The following is a 26,008-nucleotide window of genomic DNA, read 5'->3' as shown; positions in this document are numbered from 1 at the left end:
GGAGGGGGGCGGTGGTGACGGGATTGGCTATTTGATGACAACATGTGGGCTCTATGGGGAAAGCTGTGGCTGAGCATAGATAACTGTCCTGCAGTCAGCTGGAGGAGGAGGAGACGGCGCAGCATCAGCCGGAGCTGAGGTGTGTAGCGCAGAGTGAGGCGAGCGCTGTGCGCACGTGCGGGGGATGTGTCCGCCCTTACCTGGCGGCCGCCGCAGCATCTCCATCCCCGGCAGCATCCAGCGCTATTGTCTCCATAGTGATGGCAGAGGGGAGACACCTGCACTGATAGTGATAGCATAGCCTACAGCCCGTCTATTACTATACAGGGGAATACTATAGGGCAGTGATGGCTAACCTATGGCACTGGTGCCAGAGGTGGCACTCAGAGCCCTTTCTGTGGGCACTCAGGCCATCACCAGAGATGAGTCCAGGTATCTTCCTGCAGTCCCAGACAGCCCAGGACTTGCTGTGCACAGAGCTATTATAAAGTGACAGCTGTACCAGGGACTATTTTCTGCTTTATTGGTGCCTCAGGTGCTGGTGTCAATGTAAGCTGTGACAGAGAAGGGAGTATAAATCACAAATTACATTTCTGTGTTGGCACTATGCGATAAATAAGCAGGTCTTTGTTGTAGTTTGGGCACTCGGTCTCTAAAAGGTTTGCCATCACTGCTATAGGGTAATGCATAGAGCCCGTCCATTACTATACAGGGGGATACTATATGCTAATGAATAGAGCCCGTCCATTACTATATAGGGGGATACTATAGGATAATGCATAGAGCCCGTCCATTACTATACAGGGGGATACTATAGGATAATGCATGGAGCCTGTCAATTACTATACAGGGGGATACTATATGATAATGCATGGAGCCTGTCAATTACTATACAGGGGGATACTATAGGATAATGCATGGAGCCCGTCAATTACTATACAGGGGGATATTATATGATAATGCATAGAGCCCGTCCATTACTATATAGGGGGATACTATAGGATAATGCATAGAGCCCGTCCATTACTATACAGGGGGATACTATAGGATAATTCATAGAGCCCGTCCATTACTATATAGGGGGATACTATAGGATAATGCATAGAGCCTGTCCATTACTATACAGGGGGATACTATAGGATAATTCATAGAGCCCTTCCATTACTATATAGGGGGATACTATAGGATAATGCATAGAGCCTGTCCATTACTATACAGGGGGATACTATAGGATAATGCATAGAGCCCGTCCATTACTATACAGGGGGATACTATAGGATAATGCATAGAGCCCGTCCATTACTATACAGGGGGATACTATAGGATAATGCGTAGAGCCCGTCCATTACTATACAGGGGGATACTATAGGATAATGCGTAGAGCCCGTCCATTACTATATAGGGGGATACTATAGGATAATGCGTAGAGCCCGTCCATTACTATATAGGGGGATACTATAGGATAATGCGTAGAGCCCGTCCATTACTATACAGGGGGATACTATAGGATAATGCGTAGAGCCCGTCCATTACTATACAGGGGGATACTATAGGATAATGCGTAGAGCCCGTCCATTACTATACGGGGGGATACTATAGGATAATGCGTAGAGCCCGTCCATTACTATATAGGGGGATACTATAGGATAATGCGTAGAGCCCGTCCATTACTATACGGGGGGATACTATAGGATAATGCGTAGAGCCCGGCCATTACTATACAGGGGGATACTGTAGGGCAATGCATAGAGCAACACATCCTTGACTGCCAGGGCTACATGAGATTCGTTCTGTTCAGGGGTCCTTGGAGGTAATCTCCAAGGTGCTCTCTTCTTTCTACTGTATTGGTGTCCTCGGGGCGCTGATATGATTGAAGTTGTGATGGAGCAGGTAGCAATAAGTTATTGTTTACATTGTCGTGTTGGCACTTTGTGATAGAAGTGCATTTTGGTTGTATTTTTGTCACTCAGTGTTTAAAAGGTTCGTCATCAATGCAATAGGCTAACGCTTAATGCAGGTCCATCACTACATAGAAGGTTATTATAGGCGAATGTGAAGAGCTACATGGCAAGTGACACATGACATTGCCCAACATTGCCAGTGTGCGGACATGGCACTATATAGCTTTCATTTATGTCTGCAGTTATTGTGCAGCCACAAACGATATGTTGAGACCTAATAATGGATTATATTCACAATAATGTTTTCTGCCAGGCAGTACAATGCCAAGTAGATGGCACAATGCCAAGAGTCTAGTCCATTGTGTAATTGGGGATAAAAGGGGTGGGATGGATATGTGAACGCCATGAGGTTTCTATTCTTCACAACCAATGATTATCATCATGTTGGCAAAAAAAAAACTTGCTTTTCTTGAAAGTTGTCATTGTCATGTAGACTGTCACCGCAGCGGTGTCTTATTTCTGTTGAGTTGGTGGATCATGCTGAGAGCAGAAGGTAAGTTGGTGGCCCCCTGTGATGTGGCATTTTTCCTGTATTACTGCAGGTTTATTGTAACAGTGACTTTACAACTGGCAGGCCTAAGGCCCCTTCCACACTTGCGTTTTTCACGCGCGTTTTCTGCGCGTGCTTTTGACGTGCAGAACTTGCATTGCACTCTGACCCATTGTAATCAATGGGCTTTTTCAGACTTTACACGCGTTTAAATCTCTGCATGCTCTACTTTTGCAAGTCACGTGCGTGAAAAACGCACCATACAAGTCTATGGAGACGCATCAAAAACGCATCGCACTCTGAGACGCATATAAGTGCAATGTATTTTTTCAAGCATCAATTGCCATAGTAAAGATAGACCTCAGTCCTGAGTCCTTTTTCACGCGTGTTATCTGCTTGTGAAAAACGCATTGAAATTGCGCTTGAAAACAGACACTGAACAGAAAACTGATTGAAACTGATGCAAAATGTCAATTTTTCACTGACCCTGATCGCTCCCTGATCAGACTTTAAAGTGATCTGCAACGTAAGTATGGAAGGTGCCTAACAAAAAAAATTTTTTAGGACTATTTTTGCACACTTTTTTTTTTTGCTTTTGGTATTTTAAGTGCAAAAAGTGCTGCAGCCATATTCCACTTTGGAATGAAAAAAAGCTCCACTAACGGGATAGCATTTCATTAGCACACCACTTTAATGCAACATGTGGCTTTTGTAGCACAAAGGTTACGATTTACCCATCCCGTCGCAGGAAAAAGCTGGTATAAAACCGCCACAGAAACAGACTATTGCAGCTGGTGCTTACGGAGAACTACACATTTTCTGCCGCGTGGACTCCAGCCGTGCCGCAGTATGGGCATTGGACCTAACATCATTTTTGGTGTGTAGAGATTTGGGCAACTTTTTTAATGTTTATGTCAGGAAGTGATTCATGGAGTAACTGCAAATGAAAATCTGCGTATTATATCATTTTCTATAGTTTTTCTTTTTGTTTCTTCCTTCAGCTGCACATTATACATGAAATACTTCCCTAAGCAGTTTAATAGACATAGCTGCCGCTCATGTCGTATGATAGGAATCCTCCCGGACGGCTTTGCCCTCATCTACCGTACACAGTCTCCTGCCTTGTCACTTTGTCACTGCTTCAGGCTTTGGAATAATAAATGATAAAACAGGAATACAGATAACCTGGCGTGTAACCAGGAATTAATGTTGCAGCGATGGAGGAATTCTGCATTTACCGATGCTTTCCCTCCTTGTAGTGTGGTCCTGTCATATCTAATAAGAATAATGCTGCTCAGCAGCAGCAGAGTAATGCAGCGTTTCGAAAGCGAGTGCTGTGGACGTTCCATCAAGTGACAACTTTGCTGTTGTCACAGTTCTTCTGTCGTTGTTGCTTCCAATTTACTACATGCTTACTGTTCTGACAGCATTAAAAATGCATGAACACTTGTAAGACATATCGGCTGTTTCCTCATCTTGTGTTTCTCTAGTCTGTTACCAATATTACAGGACACAATGGCGATCTACATATTCAGATTGTCTCCTATGATGCTCTGTGCTTTCTTATAGGCTTCTGAAAATATATTCAGATTTTGTCAGGGGCTTCCAACATTTACAGGTGCTAAAAGCAGTGATTGCAGAATGCAACCTCTTGGTAGCAGGGCCCTCATTCCTATTGTTTCATGTGACTGTTTGTACTCTGTAATGTAGTATTATTTTTGTATATGTCCCCTGTGATTTGTAAAGCGCTACGGAATATGATGGTGCTATATACATAAAGATTATTTATTATTATTAATGCACCATATCGCTCTGGATGGGTGGCACCTATCATATATATGGGTGTATAAAACTTGCACCAGTGTTATAAAAACTTTTTAAATTGTAACTGCAGGTCCATAACTTTTACCGAATTGTTATCTTTGATTCAAAACAAACCTTACTTTGCCCTCGTCTCCATTTGCCCTCGTCTCCATTTGCCCTCGTCTCCATTTGCCCTCGTCTCCTTGCAAAATATCATTCTTAGTGGTGTTGAATTGGGTGGAGACTAACCTCCACCTGTATCTACCTTGAGCTGAGGCAGTTACATTCTGTCCATAGTTCCATGATGCCTTGTGTTTTCTCGTGAATTAACTTTGCAGCAAATTCATTGAGATTCATATCTGTAAATTTACTGTGTTCTGCAGAATCTATTCAGGGAATATCATTTCAGCTTTCATAACTTGATGGAGCATGGAATAAGTAGTAGAAACAAACAGTGAAATGGTTACGTGATTTGTATAGTCTGTACTGTGTAAATGCTAAGGGTCAATAGTTTGTGGAGAGCAAAGGCTAGGGGTGGCGGAGAGGTGGTGTAGAGGAGTGTATGCCACAGCTTGAAATGCAGATAAACAAAGTTATGCAGAACCACAGACTGGGTTTGAGGGTTTAATGAGGAACAAGAGAGCCCTTCTACTCACTGTTCTCTGCAGGTGACTAATGCATCTACAAAGCTGCATAGACTCTCTTGCTAGTTACACACACTTCTAGCAGTTGGGGTTCATTTCGATGGCCATGTGCTTCCCCAGACCGGATCCTGGGCAAGTGCAGGGGCGGGGAGGAGAGGGATAGGCACTCTTCACCCCTTCTTCCTCCATAGACAGATGGGCAACCATGCTGCAAATGTGGCAAAATATAGGACATGTGGTATATATTGCAGAACGGCCATCTGTATGTACCTTCAGTCTGTAGAATTTCTTATGTAAACAAACTTGGGTTTCACAGGGATGATCGGCACAGTCATGGGAGACCACTACTTCTGGAACTGGCTAAACTGAGGCCCCATGCATGCGTCCGCAGCCGCTGATGTGAGCCACAAGCCGGCTGGAGAATCCTTATGGGCCCCAGGGCAAGTGCGCCAATAATTACAACCCTCTCCGCACCTTATTACTGGGCTGTCTGGGACTGCAGGAAGAATAGGTGTCACATCCAGGAGGAGGACTTGCATCCTGTCTAGTGATCTCTGTGCTGGGGCGCCTGTGTGCCGTCTCCTGCTCCTGTGCCATACATTTGCCACCATTCCTATAGAGGATGTTACAAAGCTTTTTCCAAACCGGTGATGGAACAGGGCATGCCACATGTTTAGATAAGTTGCTCTTCTGGCTTTGTTTTTTTTTTGTGTGCATCCTGTAAGTGTAATGTACACAGTGTATACCCGGTGGTAAATAGTACTATACATTTACACCTGGCACTGCACTTATCTTTTCTCTCTGCGATTACGTCTGGAGGGAGAGTGTTTGTTTGTTTTCCACAGAGTAAACGCTGTGAAATTATATAGACCAATAAAGAATAATGAAGGTCTAAGCTGCCCGGGCACTAATGCTGGAACACACAAGATTATTTTCTAAAGCTAAAATACACACTTCTCAAATGGCCCCATCTGCTGTGTCATGTCATCACGCTGGTAGTGGGCAGTATATAGGCGCTGCCAGTGCCTGTGCCTTACTGTAGGAAATTCTGTGATGTGATGGCGATGCTAATCATATTCTGGTTTGTCTTTAAAACATGAAGTTACCAAGAATATCTATATCTATCTATCTATCTATCGTGCGGTTCCCAGCACACACCGCTAGTCCAGTATAAAGTGCCAGCTATACCACGCAGCCCCTTATATATGCTTATCACTTGTCATATACTGCTTGGCAGCACATCAGCTTCTCCATCTGCACAGCAATGGCCGTGAGGCATAGACATAGGCTGATGAAAACCTCTCTGACTACATCATCCAACAGGCAGACGTTTTGTTTGTGTTTTTTGTCACATCTGGTCAATTCTGCTGCTGAAAAACACTCATAAGAAGTGCAAATTGTGATGTGCAGCAACACGTTGTGTGTTTTTTCAGCCATTGTAATCTGAGGTTAGAGAATGTGTTTGTCATCTCAAAATTATTTTTATCTAGCGGCAAGTGCGCCAATAGCACCATTTCTCTTGATCTGTGTAGTCCCATCATCTGAGGGCTATCTTGTTGTGACCTGCCAGCCCTTTTTATGAAGTCCGTAACAAGTTTTACTATAATCAAGGAAGGAAGATGCATATTTAATACCCACCACCATACCTCCCAACATTTGTGAAAAGGAAAGAGGGACAAAATGGCGGCACTCCCTGGCCACGCCCCAAATTTTAGCCATATTAAAATAATAAAAATCATCTCAATAAAAAAAAAAAATTATCCTCATTGGGATTTGAACCCAGAACCTGCAGTGTCCATGTACAATAATAACACAGCGCCTCAACTAACTGAGCTATAATCTCAGTGATTAACAAGGTGTAGAATTTTGGTAACTAAGAACTATGACTATATACTGCCTTGGTATATAGGGAGGGATCTTCTCAGATTATTGTAATTATTGAGACTATTAATAGTAAAAATAATAATAATCATCTCAATAATAATAATAATCTCCATAATAATAATAATAGTCTCAATAATTACAATAATAATCTCTGAGAAGATCCCTCTCTATATATCAGTGCATTAGTCTGTGTCACAGTGTAACAGTGGCAGATAACACTTCTTAGTTACCAGAAATCCTCAGCTCTGTATCACTGGGCTTATAGCTCAGTTAGTTAAGCTCCTGTCTATGGTGCAGAGGGTCCCAGGTTCGAATCTCACCCTGGCCAAAACTTTTATATAAAGAACTTGTGTCTGGGGAAGCCCTGGAGACCATATATGGAGAGATACTGATCTGACCTGATGACGTGGTCCCTGCTCTCCGCTAAGCCCGACACTTCTCTGAAAAGGATTCCCTCCCGATGTCTGTAGAAGCCATTCTGTACTGTGAGTTCAGACTTTCAAAGTATTTACTATGGGGACACAGCGCCGGGACACAGCGGGACCTGGGGGGAGAATCCGTGACAATCTCATAGCTGCCCGTGACACGGGGCAGAGGTAAGAAAAACGGGAAAGTCCCGTCAAAATCGGGACGGTTGGGAGCTATGCCCACCACCTCCACATAGCTTCTTTTAGAACAGTCTTTGTTACTGTAACTATAATGTGCTTCTAGTTTCTACCAATATACCCGTCCTCTACACCACCAGTGATAGAAGCTCTGCCCAGCAGTCAATAGTGACAGTGAGCATAGGTGTAAATGTCAGAAAAACCTAGCCATTGGGATGGTGATGTGCAGAGCCCCTGGGCACCCTGATGTGTTTCAAGGGGATCTTTATTAAATCCTAGTGGGTCTGCTGGCTCATGCAGTATACTGCAGTTCAACTGTTTCTGTATAGTGTGAATAAACTAATTTTTTTTAAATAAAAAATATATAAAAAAAAAAAAACTCCTTTCATTGTCTTGTCATACAGACCTATTTTTTTTTTTTTTTTTTTTAGACACTCAGACTGGTATGAAAGACTCCTTAGTCGTTTTTCCCTTTCTATTCTTGTGCTGAAAGGTGTGTGGGTATAACATAGTCTTGGGTAAACTACAAGGGGATTTGAGAGCCATTTACACTATTTCAGGAACACATTTGAAGTGTTTTTCATGATCATCTTATAAAAAATACTTCAATATCGAAAAAGTTGCCCATCAGGAGCAGATTTCTAAGTGCATATGCCTGGCTCCCGGGATTTGGCCAGCTGTGAGATAACAAGTCACTTTATATGTTCAGACATTCTGCTAGTAAAAGCTTTATAATACTTTAGTGATTTTGTGTCCTTCTTTCTTGGTAACCCATCATCCTTGTTCTTTGTAGGTTTTTCCAGCATGCATCACTTTGGCTTTCTATCACTCCTGGCCGTGCAGGCAGTGGTGCTTAGCCTGAGCCTCCATGATGACACAATTACAGAGTTCTCTGTTAAACTCTACCATGAACTTCGAGCCTTAAAGGAAGAGGAGAACATCTTATTTTCACCTCTGAGCATTGCTATTGCTGTGGGAATGGTGGAATTAGGCGCTCGCGGAGCCAGTCTCAAACAGATTCGACATGCACTGGGATATGACAAACTCAAGAACGGTACGTCCACACAGGTTTTTTTATTGTTTTTTGTTTTGCCCATAAAACATTAAAAACGGTACAAAACATTTTTATATTTTTTGTATTAGACCTTTTGACCTTTCTAATGAACATGGTTAAGGAAAACTCCAACCAAGCATTCATTAACCCACATAAGTTCCTATTCCTGTATGAGTTGCTTTTGTCACACTTAGCCCTATCCATTCATTTTATCTCCGGTTTCATAATGATTTTTACCAACTTGTCATATGTGATTTTCCATATCAAAACAAATGGAACCATTGTGTTGGTATTAGTTGTTCATTTCAGAGTTAAGGCATTTTCTGTTCTGAATCTACCGGTCAGGATTCCTTCTCTGCAGCAGTGAAGTGGGCAGAGACTAACATCTTCCTGTCTTTGTCCTAAGCTGAGTCAATAAGCTGACCTCTATACCCATGAAGCTTTGTGTTTTCTCTCTAAGTAACTCAGAAGTAACTTTTCAAATCCTGTCAGAGTCTAACAAGTAAATACATTAAGCTCAGCCTAGTATGTACAAAAACTATCTATATAGTGACCAGCCTGTCATTCTTCATCACATAGAAGAGCATGCAACATGTAATAAGTAGTTGAAACCAGCAGTGACATAGTTACATAAAGTGAACACTAAGGATTAACAGCTTCCTTGCTTTGTAAATGGTGTTTTGAGGGCAGTAGGTTGTGGAGTGTTCCTTCAGAGAAATATGACACAGCTTGAGGTGCGGAGAGCCAGAGAAAGTTTTGCTGAATCAAAAGTTGGACTGGAAGGACTAATAAGGAACAGGGGAAATCTTGTAGGAGGATTTGCGTCACTTTATATGGTTATAACTTTTGAACACTGTTACTTATCAAAGTGATTCTGAGATTGTATGTTTGTTTTTTTTTTTTTGTTTTTTTCCCCTCCCATGTACTTCATTTTAGTGGTAAATTTGATGAGTTATGCGTTTTACAAAAACATAAGAAAAATGATTAATTTTTTGAAAAATTAGCCATTTTCGAAATTCACAATCATTGCGTTTTCAGGCAGATAAATAAGATACTGAATAAGATTTCCCATATGTCTACTTTACATTTTCATGACTTTTGCAATGTCCGGGTAATTTATTTTGATGTCACGCAGCTTACAAATCGAATATCGATTTTTTTTTTTTTTTTTTTTTTTTTTTTTTTTTTTTTTTCTGTATTTTCAGAATTGACTATTTTGAGGATAAATACTGTTTTGAATGAAATTTTACATTACGTTGATTATATAATCAACCCATTTTCATATCTGCACCCCTCAAACTATCAGAAACAGCTTTTAGGAATATTGTTAACCCCTTGATCTTCATAGTAATTACATCAAAATGGAGGTGAAATTTAGACCTAAAATGTACACTTTTCCAAAAGATAAAAAGAGAAAACCCATCTTACAATTTTGTTATGCAATTCCTCCTGAGTACAGAATCCTTTTTTTGAGGGCAGGAGTAGAAAAGCATCAATTCTGTACTGGATTTTTTTTTTTTACCTTATAGCCTAATAATGTTCTCTTTATTCTATGGGTCAGTACGATTATGAGGATACCATAATTGAATATTTTTTCTTACATTTCACTAAATCATTATCGCATTGCCGTCTTCCAAGACTTTTTTTGCTTTTTTGGCTATGGAGCTGGTTGATGGCTTGTTTTCTTGTGGGACATATAGTACTTTGCAACAGTATCATTCTGGAGTATGTATGTTTATTTGATCTCTTTTTATTGCATTTTTTTTGTGGGCTTCAATAGGTAAAAGCCATAATTTTTGGCGGGTTTTTAACTTTTTTTTACCGGCGTTCATTGTGCGGGTTCAATAATTATTTACTGTTATTTTATGTGTTGTAACGGTGATAATATATATGTGGGGTTTGTTATGATTTATATAATTTTTTTTTTTTTAGTGTTCTGTCTCTTATGTTATAGGGTTACGGGCATTTTTATTGATTTTTATCGAAAAACTTTTTTTTTTTTTTTTTTTTTTATACTTCTTCACTAGTTCCAACATGGGACATGAACAAGCAATCATCATCAGAGCCCACTCCGACCGCGGTTGTTACACTGGGGTGTCGGCTGTAAGTTATAGCCAGCACCCCATATGTCCCAACGCTGGTTTGGCTCAGATCTTAAGCTGAACCGGCATCGGCGCTGCATAAGATATATAGGACGCTGAGACTTCTGCATCCACAGATCAAACAGCACAGGCATGGCTCTCCTGCCAGCTATGCAGAAAGCTACCCTTGACCTTACCCATGCCAATCACTAGCTTATGCATTTCAGTGTTACAGCTATTCTACACATTTAATGTGTACCTATAGGCTACAGAACAGTGGAAATTTTGAAAGTTAGGAACCATATTGATGTTGTGTGTTCTTGTGTTTTTGTTTTTTGTTTGGTTTTTTTTCCCCTACAGCCTGCTGGGTATATTTAATCATAATTTCTATACCGTCCCCCCCCCCCCCCAAGATGGCCACATGGTAGTTGACCTCTTGACCTCTGTAGGGACAGGAACTAGAGAGGGTTTAAAAAGCTCATAAGCACATCCCCAGCTGTATCAACCAGTGTCACTGGGGAGATGCCATCTTGGGAGAGGCATTTCCTGCCTAGATTGGAAATGACGAATGGAGTGATGAGCAGGGCTGGGATGTGACATTGGATGCTGGTAAGTGGTGAGGTCTGTCACGTGTCTTGCCTGCTCTGAGGTCTCTGGAAGCACCATGGCGGATGAAATCCCCAATCCCTCTGATCTGCTAACCGAGTGTATGGGAAGGCTTTTTAGTGGCCTTGAATAATTGTGTTGGATACTAGTACAATGTTCAGAAGCTATATGAGTGATGAGATGCATATAACATTCTCAGCTTTGCTACATCTCAAACAAAACCTAGTGTCAGATCTGATATGCCTACTTTCGCCTCCCCTGGATAAAGACCTTATCTGCTTGTAGCTATACTCTTCTCACAATGTGTTGCTTGCTGGCAGGAAGTCTGTGTGAGCTCATCCTGGAATGCAAGAGTGGGGGCAATGGAGCAGCCATAATTCCACCATTAAAGATATTTTGTAGATCTACAAGGGGCCATCATTGGAGGAGGATGATATGGAAATTTGAACTATTCCCAAGGTTAATTTGGTTTTCATGTCCACCATGACGGCCCTATACGTTTCCCCCAAAAATTAACATAAGGATACATGTATACAGAAGATGTGTATATATTTTTTGAAACAAAGGTTTTAGAAAAAAAAAACCCACACAAATACAGATTAAGCTAAATGCTATACATTCTGGTTATTTCAAATCCACTGGCTGATATGGCTGGGGTTTGGCTTTAACCTGTCTTAAAGGTTCCTGGGTAGACAACGATTGTTAAGACAGTTGCAGCCTTTATTAGTGAATTTTGTGGAGGTATTTATATCATGGTTCAATTCTAGTAGATTATATCACCGTATTAAGATACAGTATTTTTGAGAGCTTGATTTTAAAATGATACTTGCATGAGAGTAGTTGCAAAATCTCTGTGCCGAGCCACTACGTTACCCTGGACGTATTTCAGTTATCTCTCCCTGTAACGCAGCCTTCCTTCTAAGTGTATTGTGATCTACGTTTCTGTTCCTTGGAAGCTATTCAATACATGTTATCTGTATAGGCTGCCACTGGAGTTTAATTTGCCATGCTGCTGTACTGTGTCGTCTTATATACTCATTTGTGGTTTCTTCTTTTTTTTTTTTTTTTTTTCCCCAAGGTGAAGAATTTTCTCTTTTAAAAGATCTTTCCAGCATGATGACAGCTCAAGAAAGACTTTATGTGCTCAGCATTGCAAACTCCCTATATTTACAGAATGGATTTCGTATCAGTGACAAGTTCATCCAGTTAATGAAAAAATACTTCAAGGCAGAAGTAGAGAATGTAGACTTCAGCCAAGGTTCAATAGTAGCCGATCACATCAATACGTGGGTGGAAAATCGCACTAATAGTAAGTTATCATCCAATTGAGTTTTGGGGGCTTACTTTGTTATCAGATCTTATGCTATTTTAAATCCCAGTGGTCAGTGATACCTTGGGAGTACTGGGTTTCTCTTATTCACTTGGTTGCATGATTTTGTATTGTCATTCCGCAATAGGTGTTGGAATAATACCTTGTGGAATAAGATATCTCCATGTGCAGAAATAGAAATCATTAAAGTCCATTTCTTGACTGATGATAAATAGTTTAATCCCATGGAGTACTAATGCTTGTTCTGTATGCCATGTTCCTGTGTAGTGGCACATTTTGTGGTATAGTCAGCAGACAGTATTCATTGGGGTTTGCCACTTTGCTGTAAAATGGCCGCAGATGGAGAGTCATGTCATCTATCTTTCGGTACCTTATGATATATGATCGTATCCATGAATACAGTGTTAAGGTCCTGGAAGGTATATTTGTCATCGATGGCCCTCCAACTGCTGCCATTTTATTAACAGAAATGTAGTTAAAGGGGAATTCTTTAGGCGTTGACATTTGTACGTACGTACGTACGTACGTACGTACGTACATACATACATACATACATACATTTCTTCACTTTGGTGTGTGTATATATATATAATATATATTTTTTTAAGTAAGCTCTGACAATTGCCCATAAATGTAGCCATACTTTCCTTTAGAAACAAGATTGTTGTCCTTGGATACAACCGCCACAGCTGGAGTGCCGAGGTGGTTGTTTCCAAGGACAGCTATCTCTTTTCTAAGGGACAACATTGGAACATTTATGGGTAACTATCTTCCCATAGGTACATGTGTTTCTTGAGATTACAGGTGTGTGGGTGTGTATACCCCTTTTAATTGGCCAACCTCTTCAAGGCTACTTGCAGTGGTTATATGTGTGGTACCATAGTTTGAAAGCCATGTTTCATCTGTCTGAAGTCATCTCACTCCAATGACTCTAGAAAAGACTGCCCGAGTTGCAAACTTGCAGCCCGGGCACAGTTGAATGTGTGAGCCCACAGAAACTGATGGGGGGAGAAAACACTATTTGAGTGAGGCCCTGCGGTACTGGGGAGGATAAGCAATGGTTGTGAAATGTACAAGCTCTCTTCTTTCTTTTCTCCTAGTAAAAGGCCATGTTGCAGGAGTAATGTGCCTCCCACGTTTGGTATTACATTTCTGCTTCTTTTTATTTTTGGATCTGTGACATTACCAGCAGAAGCTTCAAGACCACAAACAGACAACCTTCTAGATATAGGACGGCAGCGAGACATGCCTGCAGGACAGGATTACCATGTTTTCCACCACATTGGTCACATAGATAAGAGACTGGTGGGGAACTGGTTAACATTTTCATCTGTCAGACTGACAGAAATGTCTTTTAAATTCCTCAGTGGAAGAGGTCCTTGACTTTTGTGAGATGCAGGTCAGTGACTAGAGTCCACAGACCAGGAAATCTGCTGAGGCGGGATAAGTTCCTTGACACACTTCTGTCATGATGGGAAGAAAAGTTTCATATTGTGATCTTGGGAAGATCCCAAAGAAGCAATGTATTATGATCACATGCTATTCTATATAGAAGATGACTGGTTATTGGCTAAGATTATTATACACAGGAGAAATGTTTGTCAATGTAGAGATCCACAAGAGTGTTTAAAGGGATTGTCCACTTTCGGCAAATACTTGATATTGTTTGTGTAATGAAATGTTATACAATTTCCAATATACTTTATCAATTCCTCATGGTTTTCTAGATCACTGCTTGCTGTCCTTCTATAGGAAGCTTCTATGTTTTTTACTCCAGTGAATAGAAATCTGACCATGGTGATGGACACACAAGTGCAGGAGCTGTTATCACACGGCTCTGATTACTCTATAATGATAATGGCTCGGGCACCAACATGTCCATCACATGACGATGGACAGATTTCTCTCCACTGGAGTAAAAATAGAAGCTTTCTATAGAAATACAGCAAGCAGAGATCTTGAAAGCTGTGAGGAATTGATACAGAAAGTATATTGGCAAATTGTATACCTTTTCTTTAAACTGACTCAATTATTTGCTGAAAGTGGACAACCCCTTTTTAAAAATTCTGATGGTATAAACTTACAGGGCTAAAGCTTATGTGAGGAACGGGACACTTTAACCCAAACCTATTGTATGGTCCTATTGTATAACTGCATGTTATAGAGGGGAAAATTAGCTGTGGTCTACAGGACTTGGAGTAGGACTTCTGAGTTAAAAGATAAGTAAACCCACAGGACTCTGAGAAGTGAACCAACATGTGTGAGCAGAGTAACCAGGACTCTGCTTGGTGTCCTACCCAGAAATCCTGCTCCAAAATGCCAAAGCCTATATATCATGAATAATAACATGGTAGACCTGGAATGTTCTTCCTCTTGCTACACTTCTATGTTCCCTCGTTGATCTGTTTCCTCAGATCGGATTCAGAATATGTTCTTGTCTGAAGACTTCACCGAATTAACAAAGCTGGCTCTGGTCAATGCCATCTATTTTAAGGGGAACTGGAAATCGCAGTTCAGACCCGAGAACACCAGAACCTTTTCCTTCACGAAAGATGATGAGAGTGAAGTGCAGATCCCGATGATGTATCAGAAAGGAGAATTTTACTATGGTACGATAAATAAATAATACTTATTGCTGTAATACGTACATGCTGCCTAGTGTTAACTTTAGATGCAGGAAATTATTTGCCACTTATTGTCATTACTGATGACATTGGTGCCATTTATTTGCCATAATAATCTTTTGAAGCGGATTTCGACCTTTTTTAATACTTTTTAGACAGATTGCAATGATGAAACCATCTGTTCTTTTTCTGTTCTACAAATCTGACTCCTAAGCATTTTGACCTATTACGAATAATTAGAAATACTCCAATTATCGATTTTTCTGTTGGACAGTATAAGAATTGTCCCAAGCATTTACCCAACCTAACTTTTATTTATTAGCCTCTTAGTTGTCAGATATCGATTGCAGAGATTTGCACTTTAATTTGCTTGTCCTTGTTGAGGTTTTGGAAAACAACTTTGATTTCGCAGTCTCTCTAGAAGTTGATCTTGGGATTTTGCTGAATTGTGAAGTGTCACCTCTGCCTCTTACTCTACAGTTCCCTTTTATTCCGATATGTCTAGTTCAGATAAACCGTCTCCATGTTTCCAGTGACACAGCTGCGGTCTCTGATACCTGTCCACTTCCTGATGGTTTATGAATGAATATATTTTGTAGCCATTTCTGTGCCAACTATTATACACTGTAGAGAGAACTGCCCTGGACATGCTTCCCCTTACATCACTAGAAGAAATGTGAAGATGTATATATCACTCTTGAAGTGACACATATTATAAATATTAAAAAGAAGCAATAACTAACTTCAGGGCTCTCCTTGATATATTACTTTTCAGTATTGTTAACTGCAAAATCCACAAATTTGTGATCCACAGCTCGGAATCCACAGTTGTCCCATTCCCTATGGATTTGAATTATTATTTAATAAAGCTGATGATCCTTCTTGGTTTTGGAAACCTCTTCCTTCTGATACTATGGACTTGTGTAGTATATTCATTTTTAAAAATGTCTTCCTTGCACGTAAACAGGCTTTGAACACGTGGGCTCCTCCCCTTTTTGATTGGTGGCGATCTGACAACTTGGATCCCCGCTAATCCCAAGCTTTTTTTTTTTTTTTTTTTTTTTTTTTTGTCATCCAGGGCTCTAAGAAAGGACATCAACCAAGTATAAATTGACTCATTCTTGTGTTATTATATAGGAAACCCTCTCTAAATACTCTATTGTTATAAAACAAAAAGGTCAGTGGTAGACTGTCGGTTCATATACAATACAGTACAATGTACATAGTGATGGGTTTATAAAGTTAAGTAGACGTGCCCTTTGGCTGGAATAAACTATTTTTAGTAAACTAGAATAAAACTTAGATTCATGGAGCTGGATAATATATACCTTTTTTTAGAAACCACTATTTTAATGACTAATATACAATACTCTATGATTTCATTTTCCTATTTGTGTGCAGGAGAGTTTACTGATGGATCTAATGAGGCTGGTGGAGTTTATCAAGTCCTGGAAATGCCATATGAAGGAGATGAGCTGAGTCTTATGCTGCTCCTGTCCAGGCAGGAGGTTCCTTTGGCAACACTTGAGCCTCTGGTCAAAGCTTCACTAATTGATGAATGGGCTAATTCTGTAAAAAAGCAGAAGGTGGAGGTTTATCTACCAAGGTAAGACTTGAAACTTCTTTTGGATGGAATTGATCTAGGAAAATGATGTTTCTGATCAGATATGATCCTCTTCTTTATCATTGCATGGCACCTTGTATGATGAGGGCCCTATGGGCAGTAGATTTATAACTCTTGAACACACGTTTTGGTTGCCATGTTTATTTATTACATGTTTAGTAGCTTGAGATTTGTTTTTAACCTTTTTCTAACCTATCTACCTAGTTGTGTTCATGAGTTCTATGAACATAAGTAACGTTGGATAGTAAAAATTGCATCTTCTTATTGCGATGATAAATTTGACTTGTATCATGTTTTTAGTTGTGGTCTAAGAATTAATACGTAAACTGCAGGTAATTGCTTGGTTAATCACTGAGCATAGAAAATGTGCCCGTACACGCGAGAAATAAAGATATCCAAATAATTTCTCAATTTAATTCCTCCTTTCCTAATCGCATATTGCAATTAAAACTATAATTTAATAAACAAAAATTCTTTGTGTGCTCCAGGGGAACGCTTAACAATTCGTTACATTATATAGATCTACCATATAAACTGTCTTGATTCTACTCTCCATTATAGAATTGGTATAGTCTTGTCTTCTCTTTCCACAGTGGATATAACCCAGCTAATCATTTAGATGTTCTGCTAAACCTGACGTTGCCTAATTCAAGTTTCCTCTCTGATCAGGGTTTCTGTAGTGAAACTAATTTACAACAATATCTGAATAAAATACATTAAAAATCAATTCTGTTCTTGGTTGGAAAAAGTTCATTTCGGTTTTGGCTTTATTTCATTGTGATCTATGGGATACTGTAGGTTAGCAAGATTGAAATTTGATGGAGTGATTCTGTAATTTCCCTACTTAGCTTTGTGAGATTAAGAGCTGGATCTCTCTGTGCCGGCTTCTGATTTAAAATGCAGGAGCGGTATGAAATTTTATCAAAGCACTAAATAAACAGTTATAAATATTTATATCTACAGGCTAGAGGAGGCAAACTATGAAGTGCAGAATACAGATAATGTCCACCGAGAATGAAAAGCCACGGCACGAGAGTGATAAGTTCTGTTTGGCTTAATCCTTGTCTACCAGACATTAAGAGAACCAATTTCTCCAAGTTTTAAAATAACTATTTCTACTGAATATTTGGATTAAAGTGAAAATGACTTTCCAATGTGGATTTTTTAAAATCCATTTTTATGACCCATACATTTTCTGCACAATAAGGAGAGGCGGGAAGAAGCTTTTTATTCAGAAACAACTGACCTGGGTACCGATCTACATTTTGGAAGTGTACAAAGATCCAGAATTTACACTCCAGTCTTTCAATCTTGTCCAATGCCCTGTAATAACTAATCACTCAATTCAGCTTTTTGCAGAATCTACCATCAACATGAAGCATGATTAAAAAAGGAACACTTAATCAAACATGCATACAGTACATCCATATTATCCATGGCCTCCTTCATTCTAAAATCTACATTTAAAATTGTTACACTCCCAGACCTATACTCAATGGAACCTGCCCCCTATCTGCAGACCACCTTATTTCTGTGCAAAGAGGTTTCCCTGTATTTACCCTGTGCTGCGTGTGCAGGATCTGGTGCCAGTCTTTAGATCTGATGGGGAGCCTGGGGTCTGTCCGTATTTGTGCATTCAAACTTTTATGCATATGCATTTTTGCTACATGCCAATATACAAAGACTTCCTCCTTGTGATTGGAAGACCTAAAGCATGTGATCAGCCACATGCTTGTGACATCACTCTAGGTCCTAAAGTTTTTCTTTTGCCAACTATTATCATGACTGATATTCTCCTACAGATACGTATTCCCATGGCAACCAATATAAACAAAGCCAGGGGGACAAGGTAAAAGCCCTGCTAGCAGGCAAACAGTAGCAGATAGATAATGAGTGTTAGAGAACTGCTTGTTTTGGCTCAGTGCAGAGTTAGACAATAGTGTGGACCTCAGAGCAGACAAAAAAAAACAATACACTCCTTTCCTGGTTCCTCTTCTCCTCCCTACACCACACAGCAGCAGCTTCTCTCCTCCACACGCCACCCAGCTCTGTGTCCCACACTGGTTTTCCAGGACCTGGAGCAGTGCAGTACCTTAAAGGTACAGCTGACAAGTACTTACCACTTGTGGGTCCACTCCTGCACTCCTTAACTGTTCTGCTCAGTGTCCTAAACCAAAGGCATACAACCAGTCATGACACAGAGCAGAGTGGCTGTAAGGACTCCAATAAATGCTTTCATTGGACTCGTGGCTTGATCGGCTGCATGTGGCCTGTCGGCACAGGTTGTGCACCCCCTGAACTAGGCTTTTAGTATACATGAATGTGTTCTACACTTTATGCACATACTTAATTCCTCTGATCTGTAGGATAAAAGCTTCAAAATTAGGTCACTGGGATGGACTGCACAGTCCTGTTTTCCTGCCAGTATTCCATGAGCATTTTGGTGGAGTTGGGGAAATTGAGGAGTCTGAAGCGTGGCTTACCAACACCTGCTGAGAAAGAACTAAATGCATTCAAGCAGAAAAACCTGAACAAGAGAAAAGCAGGGCTATGATGTGACTCTTTCTTATTGTGGTAGCACTGAGTTATTTCACTCCACTGCCCTCTCGCAATTTCATTGTTTATTTTACTGTCTGAATGATCTATGGTGTTGCAAAATTTACAACTTATCGGTGGAACCGTTTATTGTATTAGTGAAGTGCTGCAGTTTCCACAAATATCTGACATCCAGAAGTTGTGATGGTATTGTCATTGCAGCATTTATGTTCACTCTGTAGTTGGGAATATACAGGTTTGAAGAAAAAAAAAACGTGGCAGAACAGTGAGTGTATTACTCCCTGCTCTGATGCAGTGACAGCTGTGGGCCCCACTCTCTGTGGGTCCGCATACCTGCGATGATCAGCATGCAAGGGTGGGTGGTCAGGTAGGTAAGCTCATACGGGCCAGTCAGAGCCCTGGATGTTGCCGGTGGGCTGTACAATGTCCACATCTGTTCTAAGATGTTGAGCCTTGTTGGGTACTTTGTATACAAAGCAAAAAGATATTTTTTACTTCCCCCATAGTATATTTTTTGTTGTTTGTGGCTTGAGTGCCACAAGAACCTTGTTCGTGCTTTCAACCTTCATTTCTATAGTTTTCTGTTCCTTGCACTATACAGTAGAATAAAGCAAATGTGATATAAGCTGGGGCCAGATGACAGGTCCACACTGCAGTATAATTGGCTTGTCATGTTATTCACATGGCTTGAAAGACATTTTACGGGTATAGTGGATAGATAGGATCATTGCGATCCCGTTGAGAGGTTCTATTGCATTCAATTTCCTGATGTTGTTCCAGTCATCTCTACTACAGAATAAACCTTTTTATTTTGAAAAACTGCTTTAATCTTAAATAACCTGTTTTATAGGTTCAAAGTGGAAGAAACGGTTGATCTGAAGGATGTTCTGTCAAGGCTTGGCATCGTAGAGATATTCGGTAGACAAGCTGATCTGTCTGCAATATCCGGTATGATACCGCTCTTCCAGTTTCCAGCTCCGGCTGTTGGAATACTTTATTGCGCATATTTATCTTTTTTATTTATTATATTGCACTGGCAGCCCATTAATAATGCATTGGGGTAATCCGCACACAGGCTTCTCACAGCCCACATGTTGCAGGGAAGATTCTCCTGAATATACAATTAAAGTATTTTGGCTGTATGAATGTAAGCATTGCCAGGCCGGTAGTATCAAATTGTGCTAATGTATCCACTGCTTCTACCGGCTGTACCCAACATGTAATATGAGCAGGAGCTTTATTACTATGATTTTATCAGACATGGAAGAGATCTATTACATAGTCTTGTTAATTAGAAGAAACCTCAGCCTCCCAGGCCTGACATCTGCCTGTCCGGTTTATATTTAGCGCACAAGCACAGACTGGCTGTAAAAACCTAAAAATTACATTAATTGTGCCTACACAACATGTCCTCCTGAAGTTCAGTGGTATTTTATCTTATTACACTTTTTTTACTACCAATCTACAGAAAATTAAAAAAAGGAGAAAAGCTACCAAATCTATATATCTATTTTTAAATAACAATTATCAAAATGCAATATAATATAAGGTAGAACATGAAAGGGAAAATTAAAGGCGACAAGTTAACTCTTGATGAAGCAGCTCGGCAAAACATGTGCAGGCTTCTGCTTCAATAGGACTGGGAGGAGGTGATTGATTACTGGGAGGATGGGAGGCTATACCTAATTTGGTGGGGGGGGGGATGTATCAAGGCTCGTAATTGAGACTTAGTATATCCATCTCAGCCTCTGGGGCAGTGGGTGCATCATACGATGGAGCACAATGATTTAAATGGGTCATGGTTACATTGTACTTTTGGTCTTTATCTTGTAGCCTTTTGTATTTTTGCTAGGTGTTGCCCATTTACCATTTATTATATGGTGATTCTGGGTGTCCCCTACAGAGACCTGTAATGTGTTAGGCCCTGTCTGCTATTTTCACTTTTATGTGTTTGGATGGATGTAATAGACAATTAACTGGCATGTTTTTGTTTGAGTTGTTGGTTCCTTTATACATTTTTATTAGTTTGGTGTGTTTTCTGTGTGCTCCACTTGTTGAGTGGAATTAAGGGATATGCCTGATATTTATTCATTATTACACCATGTACAGGCCGTTCCCTACTTAAGAACACCCGACTTACAGAAGACCCCTAGTTACTAACGGACCTCTGGATGTTAGTAATTTTCCAGTAGCTGTTTATTGAAGCCCAAGGCTACAGTATAACAGTTATCTAATGTATCTGCATTTAAGCTTTATTGTTAATCCTGGTTCTTATGAAAATCCAACATTTTTAAAATCTAGTTGTCAGAGACTAAAAAAATTGTCTGGGGTTACAATAATAAAGTATACAGTTCCAACTTGCATACAAATTCATTTTAAGAACAAACCTGCAGAACCTATTTTGTACGTAACCCGGGGACCGCCTGTATATTCAAACTTGGAATTTGAAAGTCCTTAGCAGATGTATAAGAATCTTTCATTCACCAGGGATGAGTGCCATCTTACCCAGGACCTGATCAAGGCATGGGACCTGATCAGTCTGGTCATCTATGTGACCTGGTCAGTGTAAGCTCTTCCAGCCCTTAGATATTACCTTTTATCTAATGCTATACATGTTCCATTTTTCAGCCTTGCGGTAGATTTGTATTGTCCGTAAAATGCATTACTGCACATCTGAATACAACTATTCATTCCTGTAACCAATCTGTATTGTGTGCAGCAAACAAGGATCTTTACGTTGATAAAGCCGTTCACAAGTCTTATCTGGAGATTAATGAAGAGGGATCTGAAGCCGCCGCTGCCTCTGGTAGAGTATAAAATCATGGGATGAAATGTTAAATCTATTCTGCTCATGTACAATGTTGTATTGTTAGTTTTATGTTCTTTCTGTTGAAATAATAGAGGATGTGTTTATAGGATTTTATTGTATTTATAGTATGTGTTTTCCATTGGTTTCTGCATTATGAACATTGTGATCTGCTGGCCTGCAGCATTCTATGATTTTCCAATAAGGAGATGCACAGGACCTGAAGGCGCTCTGTATGCTCACGTGTCTCTGTGGAGCAGCAATGGACAGTATGTTAGATGTGCTTACTATACAGCACTGTTTGTTAGCATATTTTAGTAATCTGAAGATGGAGCTCTACGATACTAAAGCTCAGAAGTTACTAAAATCAGAAGATCCTATAATGTATTTACTCATCAAGAGGTAATCTTTCCTATACCATTTTTATTCAGGGACAGGGCTTTTTTATTTCTTTTTTCCCTAAAAAAAGTTTTATAAAATATGCTAATGAGTCGGAATGTGTCGCCTGGGCACTTCCTGGCTTGGGTGATAAGTAGAATCGAGGCATGAAAATATTATCAGCCCCGGAACCAGGAGATACACAGATGACATGAGTGCCTCCAACTCATTGGCATATTTTATAAAACTTTTTTTTAAGGGAAATCGCCCTGTCCATATACTGACTGCTCCCTCTTCTGACTATGGGGAACACAGGCTTGAGTAACGCTGTTCAGTGTTGATGATGAACTGGAACACTGATACACATTTTCTGATGAATCATTTGGTTTAGGGTTTTTTTTTTTTTCTGGAGAAGTGTTGTGGCATCAACATCAAAACTGAGAAACCAGAATTATCCTTTCTTTTATTAAAGCTGAATAAAGGTTACATTTCAAAATGTAAATTATTAAAATATTCACTGAAGCCACGAAAAAATTTTATAACGATAATTTTTGTCACTGAAGTGTAATATGGGAAGGCATAAAATGTAGCTTGTTTTCAGATATATGAAGTAAATGTGCTGTAATCTAAAGTTCTGAAAGTTTTCAGTATGAAATCCTCACCATCGCAACTAGTAGTCATGTTGTTTAAACTTTCCTTCACTCCTTCCATGATCACACAGGTGCAGGATACATATGAGTCAAACACAATAGTAATAAAGGCTTCAGCCAAGTTTCTGCCTCTAATTCTTGGCTTTGCTGCCTGAGTAATACTAGAGATTCTGAAAGTCTGTGTAAAGATATTGTCACAGGGTACGCCCAGATAAGGTAGCGCGAACTTTAGTTAATCACAAACTATAAATGCCATCTTTTAGGTGATTCTAAAAAATAATTAGAAATGTTTCAAGGGAACCTGACAGCAATTTTTATAAAGCCTGGACTACTGCCTCATCCAGCATCTTCTAATTTATCAACCTGCTAAGGCTTAGTGTTTCTGCATTGTCTTACAAATCAACTTTTATTCCCTCTGGTCTTGCTCAGCATAAAGTCACGGAGATGGAGAATCTCCCTAAAGTCAAGCTCACTCCGCCTCCACTAGCTTGCTACTACATCACTCCTCTGAAGTCTTGCTCACTGTGGGTCCAGCAGATGCAAATTAGAAGCTGAGAGACGTACATTCAGAAGACGTTTGCTGGACTACTATACATAGACTGAGACAGAGAGGATTCATGCAGCAGTAATGCAGCATTGCAACTGAGATCTTGACTTCCCCCACCTCCTTGACGTGATGCTGAGGATGACCAGAATCTATAAAGGTTGATTGGAAAGACCATGCAACAACGCCGAGACCTAACAGGCTGTTGGATTGGAAGCTTATAAGTTTCTGGATAAGATCATCTTCAGCTTTTATAGATCTCCTTTCTTCAGGCTTTAGTTTGTGGGTTGCCAATTTACATAAAAGGGGTTTTTCCCACGAACAAAAGTTAGGCCCTGTCCACGGGTACAGAAATTTTGCATTTCTTAAAAAAAAAAAAAAAAAGTTTGAGTCTCAGTTCATTGATTTGTTTCTTGGATACAGAGATTACTGAGCAGATGTCTGTTTCTGCCGTGTGATTGTGCTTTGTTGTCTATCTGTAGGAATGACTGCCAATAGTCGGATGGCAGTACTGTACCCCCAGGTCTTTTTTGACCACCCATTCTTCTTCTTGATTAGAAACCGCAAAACTGGTAAGTTGTCTTCATGCATTTCATGTGACTTGTGCCATAGTGTAGGCTACGACTCTCGCTGCCATTCCTGCTACTTGATGTGGCTCTTTCATCCGTAGTGAAGGTATCTGTACTCCGGCTCCTCTCCCATCGCCTCCAGAGCAGTTTTGTCCTGTATTTGTTTTTCTATCGCTAGTGATCATACAAGCTTGTTCCAGTGGTTATGTAACCTTCTTTCCGGGAGCTGTTCTGCATGTTTATCACTGCTTCCCAGCTCTTGCTTGATAACATTTAGCAAAATGAGACGCGGCATGCCCTACAAATCTATTGTAATCTGGTTTTGCTTCTATTTTAGGCTGTGTCTTGTTTATGGGAAGAGTCATGCACCCAGAGGCTCTGAATTTTGGTGGTCATAATTTTGAAGAACTCTAGTCCGATACATACGTGAATGCATACAAAAGGAAAATAATATATAAGCACATTGTTTGCAAATAATATAATTGATGTTTGTTGTATAAATGTTTTCCTCTTTTGTTTGAACCTCTTCCAGGATTATATGTATTAAACGGTAAGTTAATTGCTTGTAGGGCTTTTATATATTTTATATAGAGGAAAGCTGAACACCAATGTGAAGATGAAGGCCCAGTCTTGGTAAATCGTGGTGAATACATTTCTGTCAGTGCACTGTATATTAGGGTCTCTATGTGGCAATTGCAGATGATTGTTGTATCATAGAAACCTGTGGAAACCCTACATGTAGGCAATTCTCCTCCAGTATTACATTTCTGTTTGTGTTTGTTGTGATCGCCTGCCAAATAAAGTTGTACATGTGGAAATATATTTTTCATTTTAGAGCATCTGTGTAATTACCTGTTTCATTATACACAGCCAATGCCCGTGCAATATGTGCATTTCTTTTGTGCTATAAAGTGGATGTTTTGGAAATATGGCCATGTCTGTAGTTTCCTTATTTCGTGGAATTGTTATTGTAATTATATACATGTCCTACACAAAAAATAGCCAGACTTCGACCACAGTTTTTGTCATCAGAAAGCATACAAATATTATTATGCTAAAAAATACAAGACAGAAAATAGTTTGGGTAAATACACTGCGCTGGAGGGACCCGCAACAACTTCAGGGCGGGGCTAGCGGGAAAAATGGCATTTACAATCACAGAATCTAATACCTCACATCTTGTCAGTACTAACTGTCTTACTAGCATGAGACCTTTGGATGTGATAATGCTATGTGATTAACATCCACAATTTGCAGTATGGAACACTGGTTTTATTGATAGGTTGTTAAAGGAAACCTACCACTTACAAGTGGTAGGTTTAGACACATATACATGGCACCAGCTCAGGGTGAGCTGGTGCCAGAGCATATTTTTGTTAGGAGAACAAAGCCCCTATCGCCGTTTTATAAGTTATATTAACTTATAACTCGGTGCACCGCACTTGGGCACGGCGCACCATGCGCGTGCCCGTGCGTGCGCCGGATTCTAACGCGCTGGAGAGCCGGTGACGTCACCGAGCTCTCCAGCACGTTAGAATCTGGCGCACGCGCATGGTGCACCCTGCCCAAGTGCGGTGCGCCGAGTTATAAGTTAATATAACTTATAAAACGGCGATAGGGGCTTTGTTCCCCTTACAAAAATATGCTCTGGCACCAGCTCACCCCTTTTAAGTGGTAGGTTTCCTTTAATGTTTCCTTTGATAAAAGTAACAATCACTTATATGGACAACATGGGAAGCAAAGAAATCACAGATAATAAAGTGCTTAGTGCATATCCTCTATTGATTTTTGACATATCT

General features: G+C 40.1%; 1 protein-coding gene across 1 annotated transcript; it reads left to right on the top strand.

Moving 5' to 3' along the window:
* Positions 1 to 11: 11 nt before the first annotated feature.
* On the top strand, positions 12 to 25,140 carry SERPINI1 (serpin family I member 1). The gene is made up of 9 exons (XM_072142874.1): positions 12 to 139; positions 8,181 to 8,441; positions 12,207 to 12,437; positions 14,873 to 15,067; positions 16,484 to 16,688; positions 20,113 to 20,210; positions 21,982 to 22,068; positions 24,123 to 24,212; positions 24,547 to 25,140. The coding sequence occupies exons 2-9, from the start codon at positions 8,192 to 8,194 to the stop codon at positions 24,621 to 24,623; spliced, it is 1,233 nt and encodes a 410-aa protein (XP_071998975.1). The 5' UTR covers positions 12 to 139; positions 8,181 to 8,191; the 3' UTR covers positions 24,624 to 25,140.
* The last annotated feature ends 868 nt before the right edge of the window (positions 25,141 to 26,008 follow it).

Source organism: Engystomops pustulosus, chromosome 3 (assembly GCF_040894005.1).
Source record: "Engystomops pustulosus chromosome 3, aEngPut4.maternal, whole genome shotgun sequence".
In the NCBI taxonomy this organism is placed as follows: Eukaryota; Metazoa; Chordata; class Amphibia; order Anura; family Leptodactylidae; genus Engystomops; species Engystomops pustulosus.
The sequence above is the reverse complement of the archived record's forward strand: the minus strand, read 5'-3'. Positions and strand labels throughout refer to the sequence as shown.